At 39.3% G+C, this 20,940-nt stretch overlaps 1 protein-coding gene and 1 non-coding gene across 2 annotated transcripts; one reads left to right on the top strand and one right to left on the bottom strand.

Moving 5' to 3' along the window:
- Positions 1 to 12,786: 12,786 nt before the first annotated feature.
- Positions 12,787 to 15,461, bottom strand: LOC142196742 (uncharacterized). Its single transcript, XM_075266716.1, has 2 exons — positions 14,885 to 15,461; positions 12,787 to 13,685 (listed from the first exon to the last, which is right to left on the bottom strand). The coding sequence occupies exons 1-2, from the start codon at positions 15,459 to 15,461 to the stop codon at positions 12,787 to 12,789; spliced, it is 1,476 nt and encodes a 491-aa protein (XP_075122817.1).
- A 3,054-nt stretch (positions 15,462 to 18,515) lies between these two features.
- LOC142198725 (small nucleolar RNA SNORA35) lies at positions 18,516 to 18,647 on the top strand. The gene has a single exon (XR_012715383.1). It is a non-coding gene; the product is annotated as a small nucleolar RNA SNORA35 (small nucleolar RNA).
- Positions 18,648 to 20,940: the final 2,293 nt, after the last annotated feature.

A 20,940-nucleotide genomic window follows, 5' to 3' on the forward strand; every position in this document is an offset into this window, starting at 1 on the left:
TCTATATGAACTGTTGCTTTTTTATGCTAAAAAAGGTTATTCTATTGAGTTGGAAACACCCCAAGCTTCCTACCATGGCAGCATGGATCCATTAAATAATGTCCTGCCCATTTACGTAAAAAGCCAAGGGTGCCTTGATAGATTCCCAAAAATGTTGGGCCCCAAGAGCTGTACTTCTCTGTGTGACATTGACACACTGGGGTAGATAAACTTTTATTGTCTAACTTTTAGTCTTAAATAGAGATGAGCGAGTAGTGTTCGATCGAGTAGGTGTTCGATCGAATACTACGGTATTCAAAATACTCGTACTCGATCGAACACTACTAGCTGTTCGAAGTTTAAGGTACGATGCAGAACCAGCATTGATTGGCAGAATGCTATGCATTCTGCCAATCAACGCTGGTTCTTCTCTTACCTTTAGAAGTCTTCTCCGTGCAGCGTCCCCGCGGCATCTTCCGGATGGAATTCACTCTGCCTAGGCATCCGGCTTAGGCAGAGCCGACTGCACATGCGCGGGCATGCCCTCGCCGGGCATGCGCAGTCAGCTCTGCCTAGGCCCCGATGTCTAGACAGAGTGAATTTCAGCCGGAAGACACCGCGGGGGCGCTGCGCCGGGAGAAGACTTCTTGGAGAATCCAGCCCGACCGTCACTCGTGGACTTGGTAAGTATAATTTTATCGAATTTTGAGTACCACTGAAATGAGCATTTCCCCCCATAGACTATAATGGGTCAGTGTGCGGCTGTTCGAATTGGATTTCGAACCTTGGACATTTTAGTGTTCGCTCATCTCTAGTCTTAAACTATATGAAATTTCAATATGTGTATTTCAAACGGCAAGTGTCTAATGCCGTTTTAAAATCTGGCTTACTATTAGACTGTCTAGTCTAACTTTACATCACTTCTTACTTGGCTTCGTTTCAGAGACAATTTTGGCAGAAAAATTTCGCTGCAATGTCCAGAACTTTGGCAAATTGTCTTGTGTACAAGTTTGTATATTAATCCCCTCCCCTTTTCATCAACCCTTTCCTTTCGGGTTAGGTACAGATGTAAAGCAGGTACACCAGTTTTTGGCACTAATCACAGCATAATACTGATGCATTTTTACTGTTTTTTGTGCCCCACTGTTTACACCACCTTACTCTATTATTAGTCACTTTGCACTTCCTTGTTGGCTGTTTCACAATATGATTTACCAATTGGAAATTCAGATGTCTCATCAAATGCCTTACTCTGTAAAATGATGCAGATGACGCTAAATACTTCTGTTTCTGCAATTTATTGTATATGTTTTTGTATAATTACTGACGTTGTATATATCATACTATTTGTATCTTACTGTATAATGCATATAGTCCCTTTATGTTATGTTATCATTGTGCTTGCTGAATAAATGCACTGCCAGGACTGGGCCTATTTCATTTAGCACACCTCTATGCATTGTTAAATTATTTTTCTTACATCGATATAGACAATAATGTCAATTATAGCCATCCATATCACCAGGGATGAGATGTTCATTAGAAGATACTAAATCAGTTCTGATGATCTGCCCACTACACCCATTAATGGTGCCACTGGCAAGTGGGACCCTGTAATTTCGGCCAGTGAATGGGTCCTGATCTTCTATACATTATGTAAGGGGCTATAATAACCAGAGTCTGAGAACTGTATGTTGTGTGTTGTTCTGACCTACATGTACTTGTTGAGGACATTAATGTACTTTTGACCATCAGGTCCATTTGATGCCAGACAGAATGTATCACTTACCAACCGAGTTATAATACTCAATGACCTACCGAAACAAAGACAAGTGCAAAATACATAGCAATAGGTATTAGTAGCCAGGAGAGAAGAGATATACAGAACTCTGACATGGACATGCATAGAACTCTCTTTGATACCACCCAATTACTTAATATTGCTGCTTTACCTTTTCAGAAGCAGGCGGGAAGGTGCAGGTTTAGAACACAATTCACATTACATTTATATTCTTTATTATTAATTTCTATTAAACTTTATTTGCTATAACCAAAGAATCCCTTTAATACTAATATCCACCACAGATATTATTTCCCAGGCTGTCTATAGTCCATAAACCAACAACTGAGCTAAAGAGCTAAAATGGTTCATTTTACTGAGTTTATTAAAAATTCATTGTCAACAAATTTAAAATCAGAAGCTTATGATAATTGTAGTCAGTCAGATATGAATGTATGCGGTATTCATTACTAACTGGAGGGGATTTCTCTGTCATAAAGCATAGAAATCCCTTAGCCATAGCTAAAACATGATACCACTACTACAAAGAAGACAAGAAATAGCTTGTAAAATCTAAAGTATAGAAAATTTACCGTTGTTTATGGTGAAAGTTAGGCTAGTACTAGCACGCAATTCACTGTCCCACAACAAACATTATTTTTGGTACAATTGTTGGACTGTCCAATGACCTGACCCTTCCTTTTTCACAAGGATCAGATCAGTGTGTCAGTTTTTTGTTGTTTTTTTTTCTAAATGTAGATTGTGAGCCCCATATAGGGATCACAATGTACTTTTTTTTTTTATCCGATCAGTATGTCTTTGTAGAATGGGAGGAAATCCACACAATCACGGAGAGAACATACAAACTCCTTGCAGATGTTGTTTCTGGCGGGATTCGAACCCCAGACTCCAGCACTGCAGGCTGCAGTGCTAACCACTGAGCCACCATGTTGCCCCAGCGTGTCAGTTTTAAGACAGGTAGAAACAGTACATGAGCTGTCAATTTCTGTTACACATATGAATAAATCTACTAGAGAATTTAAAAAAGTGAAGCCTCCTTTATTTCACTAAAGAATGGTTGCAATAGCTTACAGAGGATCTTTCATGGGTTTGGGCACAGGCAGTTCTATATACTGCTGGACAGCCGACAGTGCGCTGAATTCAGCGCACTGTCGGCTTTCCCAATCTGTGCCCCAGGTAAAGAGCTATCAGTGCCAGTACCATAGCTCTTTACAGTCAGAAGGGCGTTCCTGACAGTCTATCAGGAATGCCCTTCTCCACAGCAGTGCCTATCACGCTGTAGAGTGTGAGCAGGGGGGCACGCCCCCTCCCTCTGCTCACAGTACTCGTCCATAGTCGAGCACTATCAGGAGGGGAGGGGGCGTTCCTCCCCACTCACACTATACAGCACGATAGGCACTGCTGTGGAGAAGGGCATTCCTGACAGACTGTCATGTACAATGTACTTTTATTTTTTGTTCCTATCAATATGTCTTTGTAGAATGGGAGGAAATCCACGCAAACACAGGGAGAACATACAAACTCCTTGCAGATGTTGTTCCTGGTGGGAACCCAGGACTCCAGCACTGCAAGGCTGCAGTGCTAACCACTGAGCAACCGTATTGCTCCTACTTTTTGAATTCTGTTGCCACTGGATACGTCCTGTAGTCCTTCATGCTGCACGAGCATGCTCAGTTTTTCTTTTCCTTCTCCATTACTATTTGCTAGGTCAGTTCTATGTAACTATGTATGTGGCATCCTAGCAGATAGAGCAAGTGCAGAGCAGAAATAATACATGTTAGGAACAAAGGTCAGTGTAGCAGTTAAGTGCAAGGCGCACAATGGAAATGTAGTTTTTACTAGGGAAGCAGTCACATGGTCATATAAAAGATCACCCACTCTGGCCATTGTAAATGTAGATTGAAAATGTAATGAAGCTATAGGGGTGCAGAGATGAGAGAATACATAAATGGTGGGTGAAGTCACAGTTACTGTACACAGTTACTGTACTGTGTTTGTATGCGTAGTTTCTTAAAAGGGAGTCTGTCAGCAGAGAAATGAATATAAAGAAAGCACAGTACCTTGGAGCGCTTAGGGCACAGAACACAAGGGCATACTTTGCATGCATAATCTTTGTTTCATTTAGGAGGAATTCTACCTTTTATCCATATGCAAATTACTGAAGAGTGCATTGGGGCACTTCATCTTGCTTAGGCTGGATACAATCACGACACATTGATAAATGCTTCTCTTTCAGGTGTCTCATGACGGAAGTGCACATGTGCAGTTGGTGCAGAGCTGGGAAGACGTCATAATGGAAGGGAGGGGGCGTAAGCCACTGAATGATGTACCATCACTATAAACATATCCCCAATCCCATTTTGGTAATTTGCACATAAATAAAAGTCAGAATTAGGGTTGAGCCGAACTTGAGATTTCCGGATCGTTTTTAAAATCCAATTTCCGATCATTTTCCATCCGATCCCAATTCCGATCCCAATGCAAGTCAATGGGATGTTTTAATGATCGAAAATTGGATTTAAAAATGATCCTATTCACTGCACAGCGTGGAGTCCAAAAATTGAAGGCTTCAATTTTTGGATACACGCTGTGTAGTGATTAAAAAATCCGCCAGTTACTTAGTCCCCCCTGCATCCGCTTACCTGCACAGAACCACTGCCGCCTCCACTACCAGTGTGTACGCCGCTCCCTGGAGCTCCGGCCTGATCTTCTCTGTCTGTTTGTCTCCTCTATCATTCACACGCCGTATGCGCCCTCGCCTCCCTAGTGAATCACTCAAATCTCCCCGCCCTGTACCTGCCCACACTCTTCTAAGCCACAACAAACCCCGCCCACTCCCAGCATCAGTAACACTAGCCTAGGGAGGCAGGGGCATGCACGGCATTCTGTCGGCATATGAATGAGAGAGGAGAGGACAGAGAACAACGGCCTGGAGCTCCGGGTAGCGGCTGCGGTTCTGTTCAGGTAAGTTACAGTTAAATTAAGTTAAGTTTCAGGTAAGGGTTGAGCAATTGGGATAGGAATTCTGTTCCCGATCTTTTTTTAGGCCGGATCGGAACCCGATCGTGAAATTTACTCGATCGCCGATTGGGATCCGATCTTTTCTGATCTCAATCGCTCAACCCTAGTCAGAATCACTCCTAAATTAAGTAAGATTCTGCATGCAAAGTATACCATTGTGATCTGTATCCTCGGCCACCAAGGTACTGTGCTTCCTTTATATTTGTTATTCATACTGACAGACTCCCATGAAATGTAAAAATAATATAATATTTGTGGTCAACCCATCTGATTCCACTGTCTGTAATAGGGTGGATAAAAGGATTGGGCATGCTAGATTTTATATTTATCCCAATACACCCCCCCACCCCCACCCCCCCATATAGCGGTCACCAACGAAGAGGAAGATGAGACTCCATGGACTGTTATAACTCAAACCACCCCCCCATACCCACCACCCACCCAACCCAACTCCCCCCCCCCCCACCGCCCACTTTACTAGCTTTGGCAATGCCAAATACCTATTCGGACGTGCCAATAAAGCTTTTTTTGATTTGATTTGATTCTCATACCTTTTTTCTCTCCAGCAATGGATTTGAAAGAGATAACAGAGCTGCAGATTTTCTATGATACTGTACACTGAACACTTGGCTCTTAGATGAGAGGCAGTCAGAAACTAACAAGTACAAAAGGGCAAAGTGCTTAGGTCAGTGATTCTGCCTGTAGGTATTACAACTGGTGGGGTCTGAGCACTTAGACATCACGGATCAAACCTTTTGACAATTGAGGGTGAGATGTTTGACAGCTTAACAAAGAAAATATACCCTATAAGATCTGCCAATAGCCATTCCAGATGGAGCAAAGTATTGTAAATTTATGCCTAAACTTTAGATTGGTAATTGTTTGCTTTACTTTACTTTGATAGCCCCACTTTCCTCTTTGCTTTTCCGTATCCTTTAACACAAAAAAAGTTGTTGTTTTTTTTTTTTGCTTTGTCACCATATAATAGCTTTGCTTTTGAATATGTATTATGATGATTATTATAAAAACAGAATAGATAATAGATTAGAAATGAATAACTATGATGATGGTTACATTTTATTTCTTAAATTATACAAAACAGAACTTTATGCATAAAACATAGAAAACATTTTTTGCAACTGATTCTTCTTTTTATTATGGACATGTCAGCAGTATTCCAGTTTTACCTTGGCCTGCAGCAACACGCAACCTATTAACTATACATTTACATAAGATTTCTTTGCATCGCTGCATTTGATATGACATGATGAGCGTCGTATTCTCTGGTTTCATGCAAGTTTAACCACTATTTGTGGTAGTGAAGAGCCAAAGAGCATGGTTATTGTGCTGCATGAAATAATATCACAGTAGAGATCATTTATGTACATGTATTTTGCTACTGTTCAGACTACAGATCCCTGGGGAAAGGGATATCCTATTTGGGTATAAGGTGAACGCTTCCAAAGCTGCATAAATACAAACAGAATTTCCTATTTGTACATAATGAATTGCTGAGATTATAAAAATTGGAATTTTAAAAGATGCAAATTTGTTTTTTTTTTATAAAGACAGCAGCATCGAGAACGTGGACTGTGTAACCACCAGAATGCAGTCACTATTACCTATTGTGAAATAATAAGCAGCGACATTTACAAAACAGCATGTTTCATAGCTATTCAGAGGATTGTTGATTATGATGAAGAAATGAGCCATAATTTCAGAAAAGTCTATTTTATGATGGTGAGTCATGCACAGTAGGGCAATATTAAATTTCATTGGCATGAACTGAATTAGCTACCAATATGTTTCGGCCAAATGATTTCATGATTTGGGAGGTTTTAATGATTCAATATGAGCTTGTTGGTCATGTAACCTTTATCATTCCTCTAACGGTCAACATATTATCAAGAATGAAATTGTGGGAATAAATGTATATAATATCCCCTGGCCCCATATAACAGCTGGATACAAGGTAAAACCTTGGAAATATTATATTATCTAGAACAGTAAAATTAAAGCTCTGTACGCTTAGTGCTATAAAGCTGTGATGTTTTATATCCTCCTTATGGCTGGAAAAGTTTGCAAAATAATTGAAAGGGTTTTTAATGTCTATAAAGATCATAGATCATAACAAATGGATGTCTATAAGCTGAAATATGTCCCCTTTTATAGGAGTACTACCATCTCAGACATTTATGGTATATCCACAGGTTATGCCATAAATGTTCAATAGATACAGGTCCTACTTCTGAAACACTTACCTATCTTGATAAGTGTTCCAGATGGTTCTGTGACCACTGTAAGTGTATAGGTGGCTATGTATGTAAGGCTTTCTCCATTCACAGGCATTTTTGGCTATTCTTGGAATGCCCCGTGATTGGAGAGGGTTGCACATGTACAGCCTCCTCTTCACTTCCAAAAGTACTAAGGTATGGGTTCTCAAGATGGGTATACCTCTTTAAAATCAGTACCCAAGGAATGATCTGTAGGACTGTAAATATAAATAAAAAAAAATTATATATATATATATATATATATATATATATATATATATATACAGTCCTATGAAAAAGTTTGGGCACCCCTATTAATCTTAATCATTTTTAGTTCTAAATATTTTGGTGTTTGCAGCAGCCATTTCAGTTTGATATATCTAATAACTGATGGACACAGTAATATTTCAGGATTGAAATGAGGTTTATTGTACTAACAGAAAATGCGCAATATGCATTAAACCAAAATTTGACCGGTGCAAAAATATGGGCACCTCAACAGAAAAGTGACATTAATATTTAGTACATCCTCCTTTTGCAAAGATAACAGCCTCTAGTTGCTTCCTGTAGCTTTTAATCAGTTCCTGGATCCTGGATGAAGGTATTTTGGACCATTTCTTTCTACAAAACAATTCAAGTTCAGTTAAGTTAGATGGTCGCCGAACATGGACAGCCCGCTCTCAAATGATCTGAAAACAAAGATTGTTCAACATAGTTGTTCAGGGGAAGGATACAAAACGTTGTCTCAGAGATTTAACCTGTCAGTTTCCACTGTGAGGAACATAGTAAGGAAATGGAAGACCACAGGGACAGTTCTTGTTAAGCCCAGAAGTGGCAGGCCAAGAAAAATATCAGAAAGGCAGAGAAGAAGAATGGTGAGAACAGTCAAGGACAATCCACAGACCACCTCCAAAGAGCTGCAGCATCATCTTGCTGCAGATGGTGTCACTGTGCATCAGTCAGCAATACAGCGCACTTTGCACAAGGAGAAGCTGTATGGGAGAGTGATGAGAAAGAAGCCGTTTCTGCACGTACGCCACAAATAGAGTTGCCTGAGGTATGCAAAAGCACATTTGGAGAAGCCAACTTCATTTTGGAAACAAAGATTGAGTTGTTTGGTTATAAAAAAAGGCGTTATGCATGGCGTCCAAAAAGAAACAGCATTCCAAGAAAAACACATGCTACCCACTGTAAAATTTGGTGGAGGTTCCATCATGCTTTGGGGCTGTGTGGCCAATGCCGGCACCGGGAATCTTGTTAAAGTTAAGGGTCGCATGGATTCCACTCAGTATCAGCAGATTCTTGAGAATAATGTTCAAGAATCAGTGACGAAGTTGAAGTTACGCCGGGGATGGATATTTCAGCAAGACAATGATCCAAAACACCGCTCCAAATCAACTCAGGCATTCATGCAGAGGAACAATTATAATGTTCTGGAATGGCCATCCCAGTCCCCAGACCTGAATATCATTGAACATCTGTGGGATGATTTGAAGCGGGCTGTCCATGCTCGGCGACCATCTAACTTAACTGAACTTGAATTGTTTGTCCAAAATACCTTTATCCAGGATCCAGGAACTGATTAAAAGCTACAGGAAGCGACTAGAGGCTGTTATCTTTGCAAAAGGAGGATCTACTAAATATTAATGTCACTTTTCTGTTGAGGTGCCCATACTTTTGCATCGGTCAAATTTTGGTTTAATGCATATTGCACATTTTCTGTTAGTACAATAAACCTCATTTCAATCCTGAAATATTACTGTGTCCATCAGTTATTAGATATATCAAACTGAAATGGCTGCTGCAAACACCAAAATATTTAGAACTAAAAATGATTAAGATTAATAGGGGTGCCCAAACTTTTTCATAGGACTATATATATATATATATATATATATATATATATATATATATATATATATATATATTTATATTTATTCGTCTATAAGGATATGATACTATGGCTTTTATGAACCTATCAATGATACCTTTCCTTTTCTGGAATAAGCCGTCATACAAACATTTTCCTATATAAATAATATTAGTATTTTATATTGTAGTTTAAAGGAACATTCCAGACAAAACTGATACAATGAAGGAAAATTATTTAAACTGGTAATCTGTAGACCAGTCTTAATCGAGATCCCAGATGATATGAAATGTACCTGAATTATTAAGAGGCTGGGGTCTCCCCTGTACTAGAATAGAAATTTACACCTGTCGATTCAGGTGTCAGGTGTAGATTTCAAGTAAAACTCATTACAGCTTTCTGGCATAAGTTATAGTAAATTTGTCAGGCCAAGGCATCCATGCCCTAGCCCATCTTGGTCTCCTCCCTGTTTTGCCCACTTTCCTATAAAAAAAAAAAAAAATGGTGAGCAGGGCGCAGAATACGTAATGTAGCACATCTTTGGAGCATGCAAAGGCTGTGCACCAAAGATGTGCCATATTTACTCCCGTGTACACCAGGAAACTGGTAGAAATGCATTAGTAAATTTGCCCCAATATGTAATGCCCAGTGCTGTACCTGACAGAGCAGAGTATGACATTGGGGTTCGCTGTTTAGGGCCATACACTGGCCCCTTAGGGGCTTTTGGCATAACACAACGTAAGAGTTTTGTCTGCTATGTTCCTTTAATGTATAAGCTATGCCACAATGTTGCATAAGCTATTTAATTAACAGTAATGACCAATTTCTGTTCTTCATCACATCCCACGCCCAGGTCCATTCAACTCTTTAACTAAAAAACAAAACAACATTTTTACACCCTCCTTACCATCTGCCATGATTATCTGCCAAATCCGGATTTATTAATGCAAAATCTTAAACACTAGGAGCAAAAGATCAAAATAAGGAACAGAAAAATGCTTTTTGGTTGGGTTATTACTAAACTTTTTCTGTCAGCTCTTTCTAATATGGCTTAGAAATTCAAGAAAACACATTTGCAACATTTTATTGTTTGCCATACATGAGAATGAACTGGTCACAAAAAATGTACAGTATTACTATATTGCTGTGTCTGGTTTTATCTTTTTAAATATGGAATCTAATACTGAAGAGTAACATTTTTTTCTATACATGTCAATAAGGATGGGCGAACAGATTTGGTTAGAACCAGATTCGACACGCAATTTCCAAAAGTTTCTAGATCGACCAAACACAAAACTTTTGGGGTTTATTGCCCACAAAATTCTATTATAATCTGTGGTCACCTCAGATCCCAGAGTATAATAAGTGAAGCCCCATGGAAGGCGAGGGAAAATAAACACATATACTAACTTGCCTACCACTTCCGTCCTCTTCATGCCTCTTTCAGCCTCCACCTGACATCAGAAGGAGGCCTGAAGAGGACACTGGAACTGATGGACTCCGCAAAGATGCCCATGATAGTTGAAGCAAGATGAGTATAAGTGTTTATTTTTCCTGATCTCCTCTGTGGCTCCATTTATTATACTAATGGGTCTGCTGGGACCCCAGGGTATTATAATAGCACTTCCGGTTCTATTATCTGGTCTAGATGAGGCATAATGTGAATGTCTTTGGCCCTAATGCAAAATCAGTAATGGAGTCCTCCCTTACCATAGCTATGTAATATATTGATATCTTCTTATAATGTGGAGAAACCTCTGGCTCAGGCTCCAGGGTTGTGAATGCTACCTCTCCTCCCACTACAGTAATCCCTGTCAGAGTTTTGCTGTTACTTTACAAGATGGTAATGATCCTTTAGAGGGATCCTATCATTCACACACTATTTCTTCTAGGTACCACATTGGAATAGCCTTATGAAAGGCTATTCGTCTCCTACCTTTCGTTGTCTTCTATGTGCCGCCGTTTGCCTACAATCCTAGTTCTTTTCGGTATGCAAATTAGTTCTCTCGCAGCACTGGGGGCGGGCCCCAGCGCTCAAACAGCACTGGAGGCATCCCCAATGCTGTGAGAAAACTCTCTCCAGCGCCGCCTCCATCTTCGTCAGGAGCGTCCTCTTCAGCCTCTTCTACCGGCGGTGGCTTGTAACTTTTAGGCCTCGGGCCTTGGGCAGAGCAGACTGCGCATGCCCACAGGCCACGAGAAAATGGACGCTTGCACAGCTAATTTGCATACCAACAAGAACCGGGATTGTAGGCGAACGGCAGCATGGAGAAGACGACAAAAGGTAAGAGATGAATAGCCTTTCTTAAGGCTATTCCAATGTGGTACCTAGAAAAAATAGTGTGTGAATGATAGGATCCCTTTAAGTATTGTATAATGAGAAGTCTTACAATTCATTTATATTTGTTATTTTAATTCTTCTACATATTCAAGATCTCTGCTTGCTCTCAGTATTATTGTTGTTAATATTTAGAGACTGTAAATGTATATATACCCCATAGCTGAGCCTTATTCTGATGATCAGAGCCTGATTTCAGGAACAGGAGAAAGATTTCTGCAGCTCCAGTGATGAGCTCATAGAGGGATGCCTACAGCAGGCAATTACAATCCTCAAGTTCCCAAAGTAGGTCATCATTTGTGTATATACTATATAGGAGGCAACTGAGGTATGGATTGGTATTGTACCATGTACCACGCAGCAGATAAATAAGGTAGTTTACATGCACCTGTTCTTAAAACAGATTCACAGCAATTTGTGCCAAGGTGCATGCAATTTTGCTTTGCAGTTCTTGGATGCTTGGCACACCACCCCCCTGTGAAAGCCACATTAAAACTAAAAAAAACATTTGGGCTCGGTATACAGAAGCCAAATATTCCAGTTCCAGCCCCAATGTAGTGGCCATACTGGATTACTACAGCTTAGCTCCCATTCACTTGGATGGGAGCTGAGTTGCTTTAACTGTTCTGGTTACCAACATTGCTCTACTTCTAGAAGCTCCTTCTAACAGCTGATTGGTGAGGATGCTGGATGTCGGACCTCCACCAATCTGATATAGATGACCTATAAAAATAAGTTCTGGAAAATCCTTTCAACTGCAGTATAAAGCGTTGACTCTGCAGAGTTACAATGAATTTAGATTGTGGAAATCCAACAAAATTTCCATGTATTCCAAGCATGTTGTTGCAAATGTGCTAAACATTCCACCCTTTCCTTTCCACACCCAGTATCACACACATTTTTCCACTACACCAGAAATCCCCATCAATATACATTATACTTTAATTTGTGGGTAGATTTCCTGGCCAGAATCTACTCCAAAAACTGCCAAATCCAAAATTATGCAAAAAAGCTAAATGATCATGTTTACAACTTTAAGGTTTCCTTCCCATAACTTTGTTAAACAGAGTATTACTAAGTCTTCACTTTATGTGTAATATATCTAAAGTCACAACTTTAATTGTATTACCAGTTCTAATTGGCTAGTCACAGGTTGATATTACATTATGCCTATATTTATAAACTTTAATCATATAATTATGGCAATTTAGCATTTTGAATATCAATATTTAACATAATTACACTGAAAATTGCAAAAACGGATGGATGAATTGGGATAGTTTTTGGCAATTTCATGCTTAGCATCTGGGAAAAGTAACCATGACTTGTGTGATGATGACAGGGTCAAGCTGCCCCATATGCAACTCATTGAGAATTTATAAATGACAGGCTTGACAATGTTTTTCATCTCTTTACTGCTCAAAAGTGGTGAAATGTATTCCATTATTTAATCATTCAAATGTAAAATGCTGAAGCACAGCATTCAATCTCGTAAATTATAGCTCTAGTCTTCAAGAGAATACAGTATAAATCCTGTGAAGAGCGAGTCGGATTCATCAGAAATCAATTCATTTTGGGCACTAGTTAAAACCTGAAGCCAAATCTCATCATCTTCTCTAAGATGAAGCAGAACCGATCCAGAGGCTTGACAGACATTACGCTCGCACTGCCTGCCTTGTGTCTGTATAGCAATTTTACCATTGTGAGTCAGGCCTATCATAAAAGATGAATGGGATAAACTTATATGATATGTGAAAAAGTAGACACCTTCAATATTGGCTATAAATATACCAGAGTTTACATTGTAGGGTTTATTTTCATTAATGAAAACCCTATCAAATCTTATTGGTTGTCCTGGTAAAAAAACATTCCTTTGTCCTCGGATGCCCACAGAAAATGCAATGTTGTCATGGTCAGATTGAGATCCTTTCTGTCCTTTATCTCCCTTCCTTCCTGGTAGTCCTGCAAGTCCACGGAAGCCTTGTGGTCCCATCGGTCCCAGCAATCCTCGATCACCTTTAAGTCCATCAGGGCCTCTAGGTCCCATAGCTCCTTTTGGTCCAACGGCCCCAGGAAGTCCAGGTAGACCATCTATACCATTGAATCCCTTCTCCCCAGGATCTCCTTTAGGTCCCTTGTCACCTTTTGTGCCTTTATTACCTAGATCACCTTTGGGACCTTGCAATCCTACAGCACCATCATTACCTGCAACACCCTGTTCTCCTCTTTCACCTTTTTCGCAAAGAGCACAACTGGTTCCTGAGTCACCTTTTGGTCCAATGGGTCCAGTGTTTCCTTTATCACCTTTAATCCCTTGTTCTCCTTTAGAACCTGGCAGGCCCTTTTTTCCCTTAAGACCTTCCAGTCCTTGAGGTCCTCTTTTACCAACCTTTCCAGGTTCACCTAGAAGATGTAGAAGTATATCATTAATAGGTTCATTAGACTGTAATGACTTCTGTGGTGGACTCAGCTTTCAATAGAGTGGGGACATAGCTATAAAGGGTGCAGAGGAATAACTCGCTACCAGGCCCTGAAGCCTGAGGGGGCCCAAAGCCCTCTCTATAATATGAGAAGATAACTGTATTGAATATAACATATACGTGGGGGCCCTGATACAAATGTTGCATTGGGGCCCAGCAGGTTCATATTTCGCCTCTACAATAGATGTTACAGTGATCTCTAACCCGTTGCCTCCTCAGATATTGCAAAACTACATTCAGCATGTTGTCATATTCACAGGCTCACAGACACAAAGTTGTAGTTTTGCAACAACTGTAGAGTCAGAGATTAGAGACAACTGACAACAAAAATAAAAAAGATGTATATTACTAAAAAAAATTATAATATTTAATCCAACAATTGAATATGTTCTCTATAAAGATAGGAATACTACTCACAAGCTATAGTGACAACAGGTTTTCTAAACATTTTGTATATTTAACTATATTTTAATACAATCGTAAAGACTTTCTCTTTAAAACTAAATTAATATGGTTCTGTAGTTAACATATATTGTTATATTGTTGCATACAGTATGTTATATGCACTAGATCACTTAAGAATAAATTCCCTATAGATCTATAGACCATGTATTCTCATTTCTGATATATTGAATACATTTGGTCCAGTACTATATCACTGACATGAGGTATGGAGCTTTATTATATAGTCATTGCAGTCTTCAATGTGAAATTTAACTCTTTAAAGCTTCTTCATCTGATTGACATCCTTTCTTTAAGAGTTGATACAATAGGTTCATCAACCATGTCATGTAAAAACCGCAAGTAACACAAGGAGATGTGCCCTTTGACAAAGTCAGCTTGTCTACATTTGTGAAACTGAACCCTGTTACATCTGCTTTGTATAACCAATACATTTTCTAAGAAAAGCCATACAGCTCAGGATAAAGTTTCTAATTTGAATGTCTATAATGTAGTACACAGTACCTGAGTAGAGACCCTTTTAGCCATTATATACAAGAATGATGTCCCCCGACATGTAACCTATAGTAAATTCCCATGTGATTGAATGTCTTTGACATACTACTTGTCTTATCTCTCCAACGAAGCATGATATATAAAGCCATTAACAGGTAAAATTACCTGGATCCCCTCGGTCACCTTGATCTCCCTTTTGTCCAGGAGGTCCGGGAATATTACAGAAGCACTGTTTCCCTTCTGTACTGTTATCCATTGGTATTTCCATGACAGATTCTAACTGTTCATCAAATGGGTAGGCATTGTTAGTGTCTAGTAACGGGATTAAGGAGCTATTGTGCCCGTTCTCTTGAAAAGCGCTACCTTCTGCAGGAAGAGGACCTTCACTGCTGGCCATGTTAGATACATCCAGGGTAATTAGTGGCTCGGGATCAATACTACTTGTAGTTAGTTCCTGAGGTTTAAAATTGTCCTCGCCTCCATCTGTCACATTGCTTATAACAGGGGTCACTGCTGGTGTTATAGCATTCTGGGAATTTACTTGAGTTCCACCATCTGTGACTGGATCAGTTTCAGCGGCTTCAAGGTCTATATCAAGAGGAACAGTAAAAGCTTGTTTGGGGTCTTCAGTTTCAGTACCGTTCAATAACTCCATTGTAAAGATTGGGTTAGATGTAAGGCTCAATATGGCAAAACTTGGAGTAGTCCATATTACTACTTGTATCAACACAAACAACAGCATACCTGAAGAAGAGGTTAATAAAAGTAATGGCAGCAAACATTTATAGTCAGAAGATTACATAACATTTAGTAGAGATTAGGGAATAACTAGTGAAATACTTTATGTATAAGTATATATACAAGTATATTTTATCGTCTACTTCATAGTACTAGTACTGACTCTCTACAGGCTATTTAATATCTAAGTATGGTGGCAGTATATAAATGTGGACCGCCATAGCACACTGCGACAATATGTCTGCGCTACACAAATACTTTGTGTCAAACCTTTGTTTTGTTCCCTATACTTATGTCGGTTGTATTAGACATATTTCTATGTTGTATTATTACTAGTGGGTACTGGATATACCAGAGATAAAGTAGAACGCGCTCACTCGGACCAATTTAAAACAATTATTGTAGTTTATTCAGATAACGCGTTTCGGGGTTTGTTTGGAGTCACACAGGATTCCACCCCTTCATCAGATTTTGAGACGAAAAATGGAGCTGTCTTCAGACACTGCAAGGTGTAAATTCAGACTGCTTCAGCTAGCTTTTGGCAGTCTGAATTTACACCTTGCAGTGTCTGAAGACAGCTCCATTTTTCGTCTCAAAATCTGATGAAGGGGTGGAATCCTGTGTGACTCCAAACAAACCCCGAAACGCGTTATCTGAATAAACTACAATAATTGTTTTAAATTGGTCCGAGTGAGCACGTTCTACTTTATCTCTGGTATATCCAGTACCCACTATGATTTTCGATCTGTGATCGTGAGTTCAACGCTGCCATCATATGCTCGGCACACCGTTAAGGAGATTTTAATTACCAAAAAAAATTTTTTTTTTTTTGCTAAGGCGAATTATTCCTGCTTTTTCTAAGATCTAAAAGGAAGCGCGGTTTTTCTTGTCTACTTTTCTATTGTATTATTACTAAAGAGTCTGGATTTCAGATATAAATTTCAGTTATCATTTCGGGACAATTGAGATAATAGAGGGGGCACCATCTAAACCCCACTTTTGTTAATAAATGTGGAGAACATAGAGTTCTTTACCCTGGGGTATCCTGTATGTTAGTACATGAACAGCTTCAATAGGAGAAATATGTAATGTATTGCAGTCATGTGTGTGTTTCAGGCTGTCAGAACAACCCTGGGTACCATGATTTCTATGTTGTGTATGTTTTATAGGAAGATTACCCTTTATGACCATTTTATGGACATATATAGATGTAGTGTATTTCCCACATTGATAACAAAGTAGCACATTTTAAGGGAGATTAGGATGTTGGCTTTTATTATCAGGGAAGTAGCTGCTGCCAGAGCTGTCTAGCATTGGCTTCCTTCCCTCTCTTCAATATGAACACATGCACACTTGGCTTAGCCATAAGATTAGGCATCTAGGAGTGATAAATGCTATGTGTGCATGTGGGTTGGAAGAGATAGCTAACTTATCAAGTGTTAGGCTGTTATCTAAAAAATTCCTTGGAATCAGGAAGGAATTTTTCCCCTGAAATTGGCATGAGCCTCATGAGGGTATTTTTGCCTTCCTGTGGATCAACACTGTAGGGGATTGTAGGGTTATAGATTGGACATGATGGACTGATGTCTTCATCCAACCTCATCTACTATGTAACTATGTAATGTGTACATTCAGCCTTCAATATTCTCATGTATCTCTGTTAAATCCTTTTATTGAGTGTGTTAGGCAACAAGGTCCTTCTTTGAAAGTATATCTGCAGAATAGAGTTCATACTAGGACCTGACCACTACCACCCTTTGGAAACCATAATGAGATCATTCGTGTAGGGTTCCTGCAACTTATGCTTGCAGCTATGCAAAAGTGAACAAAACCTTTAAATTCCAACATTATCTCTTATGATGCTGGATATATTTATTGTACTTTTTTATTTCACGAAGAATCCTAAACAGCTATTCAGACTAAATGCACAATAACATGACAATAACAGAGAAGTAGAATTTTTTGTTTAAGTAAATGCAAATGACTTGACAATATTTAGGCACCGATTTATCACAATGATATTTGATACAATTTTGAGCAGCAGACATCATGGCTCCTGCTGGTTAAAGTAATTCTGGACAAGAAACAGAATGAACTGACCACAGCAGAACAGTCTGAGCCAAGAGTCTGATGTGATCAGCAACGCTGCTCAAAATCCCTTCTGCGAGATAGAGATGAGTATACAAAAGGACAGTGATGTGCATAAAAATTGCTGGAAATTCACAGTTCACTAAATCAATTTAATAAACTATATACTGTAGACTAGGAAAACAGGCAAGCTCATTTTGTACTATGATGGTTTTTGCTATATTTCTTAGGTTATTTCGGTTAGTGTTCTCTATTCTTCTACATCGGTTTCTGCAGATATTTTGCAGCCCCCACACAAATATCATTTATCTTACCTGTAAGAAGGAAAACGTTTGACCTTCTGAAGTGACTCTCTCCTTAGTAGAATTGCACATCGGATTGAGTGGTATTAAATAAAGAATGATGAACAAAGGCCATTTGTAGTCAGTGGTGAAATGGGTGCCCGTTACCTGCCTCATATAATTAAGTATAATCATAATACTTAACAGGGCTTCTGATGTAAGGATCCATAGGCCCTAATGTAAGTGTAACCCATCTACTTTTCCTTGATCCGTAATTACAGTGGATGTTATAGAACTATTAATACTCTTCCATTAGTACAGAAAATGCTCTCTGTTACACTGAAAGGAAAGCGTATAATTTTCCAGGAACTTGTACAAGTGATCTGCAAGCTATCAATTATAGAGCCATATTAAATGGCTACATACTTTGCTGACATTTTGCATGCTGACCACTGTCTTCACGAGCAGATTATTATTTTTTTTCTTTTGGTAATGAAAAAGTTATTTCTGTCCATTTACATAAATGTGTACTGTCGAATATTTACATAATGAAGGTTATTAGCTTTTTATTTGGGGTCTGAGCGTTATAAATAGGCTGGTAGGTCCTTCTAGTAGCAGTGTAAAATCCCGCAGTATGGTTTGGGATTTCGTTTTCACGGTATTCACTGTGTAGTAAAAATTAGATGATACCGCACTGCCGAGTGTCTCCTGGTCTCTTCTCATGACCCCGGGGACTTATCATCGAGTGCCAGAGTAAATCCCTTCCTGCAGAATGGCCAGGCCCTACAGTGACCCGCTCATCCCGAAGGCTGGGGACAATCTCCAAAACTGCCCCCCCCTACCTGGGGGGGGGGGGGACTAATGGGCTAACAGCTGGAGCAGTGTAACAGGCAGGATATAGCACTGATATATACTGGGGGAGGGGGAAAAGGAATTGCTATATACACTACAGAGGGGGAAGAAAAAAAAATAGATAACTGCTATTTTTATTGGGGTAAATTTTACCTTCTAATCACCTTTTTTATTACTTTTCTTTTTAAAAGTAAGATACAAAATGATGTTTATTTTTGCAGTTTGAGGCTAAGGCCCAATGTAGTGTCTAGCAGCAAAAAAAACTAGTGCATCGCGGTTCTTCCCAAGGCACTTTTTGACAGAAAGTTTTCCTCTGCGAACTTTCTGCTACTATAGGGAAACTTCCGGCGTTTTCACTGGGACAATTGACATGCTGCAATTTACAAAACCACAACGGTTTTGAAAATCGACGAATGTCCACAGTGCGTAACTTAACACAAAGTGGGGATGGTATTCACTAGAATCCCCTTTGCTGTGATTTTTAAATGCTGTGGGGTTTTTTTTTCCGCAGTGTTTCTGCCACATGAGACCCCGGCCTAAATCTTTCACACGATAAATGGAAAGAGGAATTAGCATCTTATACCCATTTTCTTTATATTTTTAAGCATATTTTGCTCTCTTTTGTTTAAGTCCAGCTAGGGGACTTGAACATGCTTTGGCTTGTACAACACACTGCAGTACTTCTGCATTGCAGAATAATGTGCCTGTGTCTTCAGTGTTTTTCATCCTGCCTCTGGACATACTGTAAAAGAAGCAATAAAATAACTTGCACAGGACGCTTCACTAGGCCTCGGCAGCCATGGTATCCCCTCAGCACTCCACAATTGCTTCATGATCTGGAGAAATAGGGAGCCATCTCCTTCTGTCTATTTACTCACATCCAGAGCCATGGTCACTATTGATGGCAGAATCTGAAGTGTTATAGGGATGGGATAGCAGTTATATGACAATGGCATAGCTCCTGAGTTTACCCCATATTATACCTGTGCTCATAAGCCACTCATTTGCAATGACTTTTGCTAAGAGGTTAGTGAGCTTTTGCAGTAGCAGGCCTGCTTGGTCCATCAGAGCGGTCACGCTGTACCACCAAAATTAGCACAGCATCTTCTGCATTCCAAAAAAATAAGTTTTTACTGCTTTTTGTATTTACACCCTTGTTTATTTACAATTGAAATGTGTAGGGTAATTTGGTCAGGTTTAGTCAGTTGGTAGTGACCATTAGGGTGTCAGCAGTGACAGCAATAGTTCCTGTGCCTGTTGGCATGGCTCTAGGCCAGTAGCCTCAAGCTGTACGGGCTGCTCTGTTTGGCTAGTACACTGCATAGCTGTATATGTGACACCATGGAAGCCACTGCAACTGTTTGCTGTTAGAATAGAAAGGAAAGAGTGTTAAAGGGATATGCGCTAATACCTCACCCTACCCTTATGAAGTCTCATCATCTCATCAAAAAGGAATATGGAATTTAACCCATTTATGCTGGAGGTTATATATTTTTCAGTTCCAATAATGGAACTCTAGGCATAAATGGGTTAAGGTGTGGTAATAGATTTTGATACAGGTGCTTTATTTTGCACTTTTGTTTTTCGCACATTTTTATCACTATACATTAAAAATTAAAAGGGTTTTCCCATCTCAGTGTTTCAGCAGTCTGGTTAAACTCTTTTCATCTCACTTCCTGTATTTCTCCTCGCTCACCCTCCCTCTTGTTAAACAGGCCGGAGAAGTCTCACAACAGTTATACAGATCAGATAATATGCAGACGCTTGTACAGAATGAACTCAGTGTTATCCATGTGTTTACTTAGAGAGATAACAGACTCGGCTTTATCAGTAAACTGCTATTATATGAATGAATGTCCTGCCAAGCACTGAGTAAGTGACGTCACTTGTCCTATCTCCCAGGTCAATGGTTATAGAAATGCTGTGTAAGCAATGGGAGGAATAAGGTCACATAGCAGGAGAACAAAGCAGAATTTCTAAAGCTATATATTTAGGAAAAGTCTTCAATTTACATAAGCTACCAGTATAGATAGGATCCTTGAGACGGGACAACCCCTTTAAGTTTTATTTTTTCTGATCAGTGTCTTCAATAAAATACCTTCTCTGAATATCTGCTTGGTGATGACTTCCATAAGATAGCTCTGTATAATAAAAATAAACTAAAAAATGAATTAATGTAAGAAAGATGTAATGGACATATATTGAATAGATGATAGCAATTACATATTTAATCATTGTTAGGTCTTGTACACATGAGTTTCT

Source organism: Leptodactylus fuscus, chromosome 3 (genome assembly GCF_031893055.1).
Source record: "Leptodactylus fuscus isolate aLepFus1 chromosome 3, aLepFus1.hap2, whole genome shotgun sequence".
NCBI classification, from domain to species: domain Eukaryota; kingdom Metazoa; phylum Chordata; class Amphibia; order Anura; family Leptodactylidae; genus Leptodactylus; species Leptodactylus fuscus.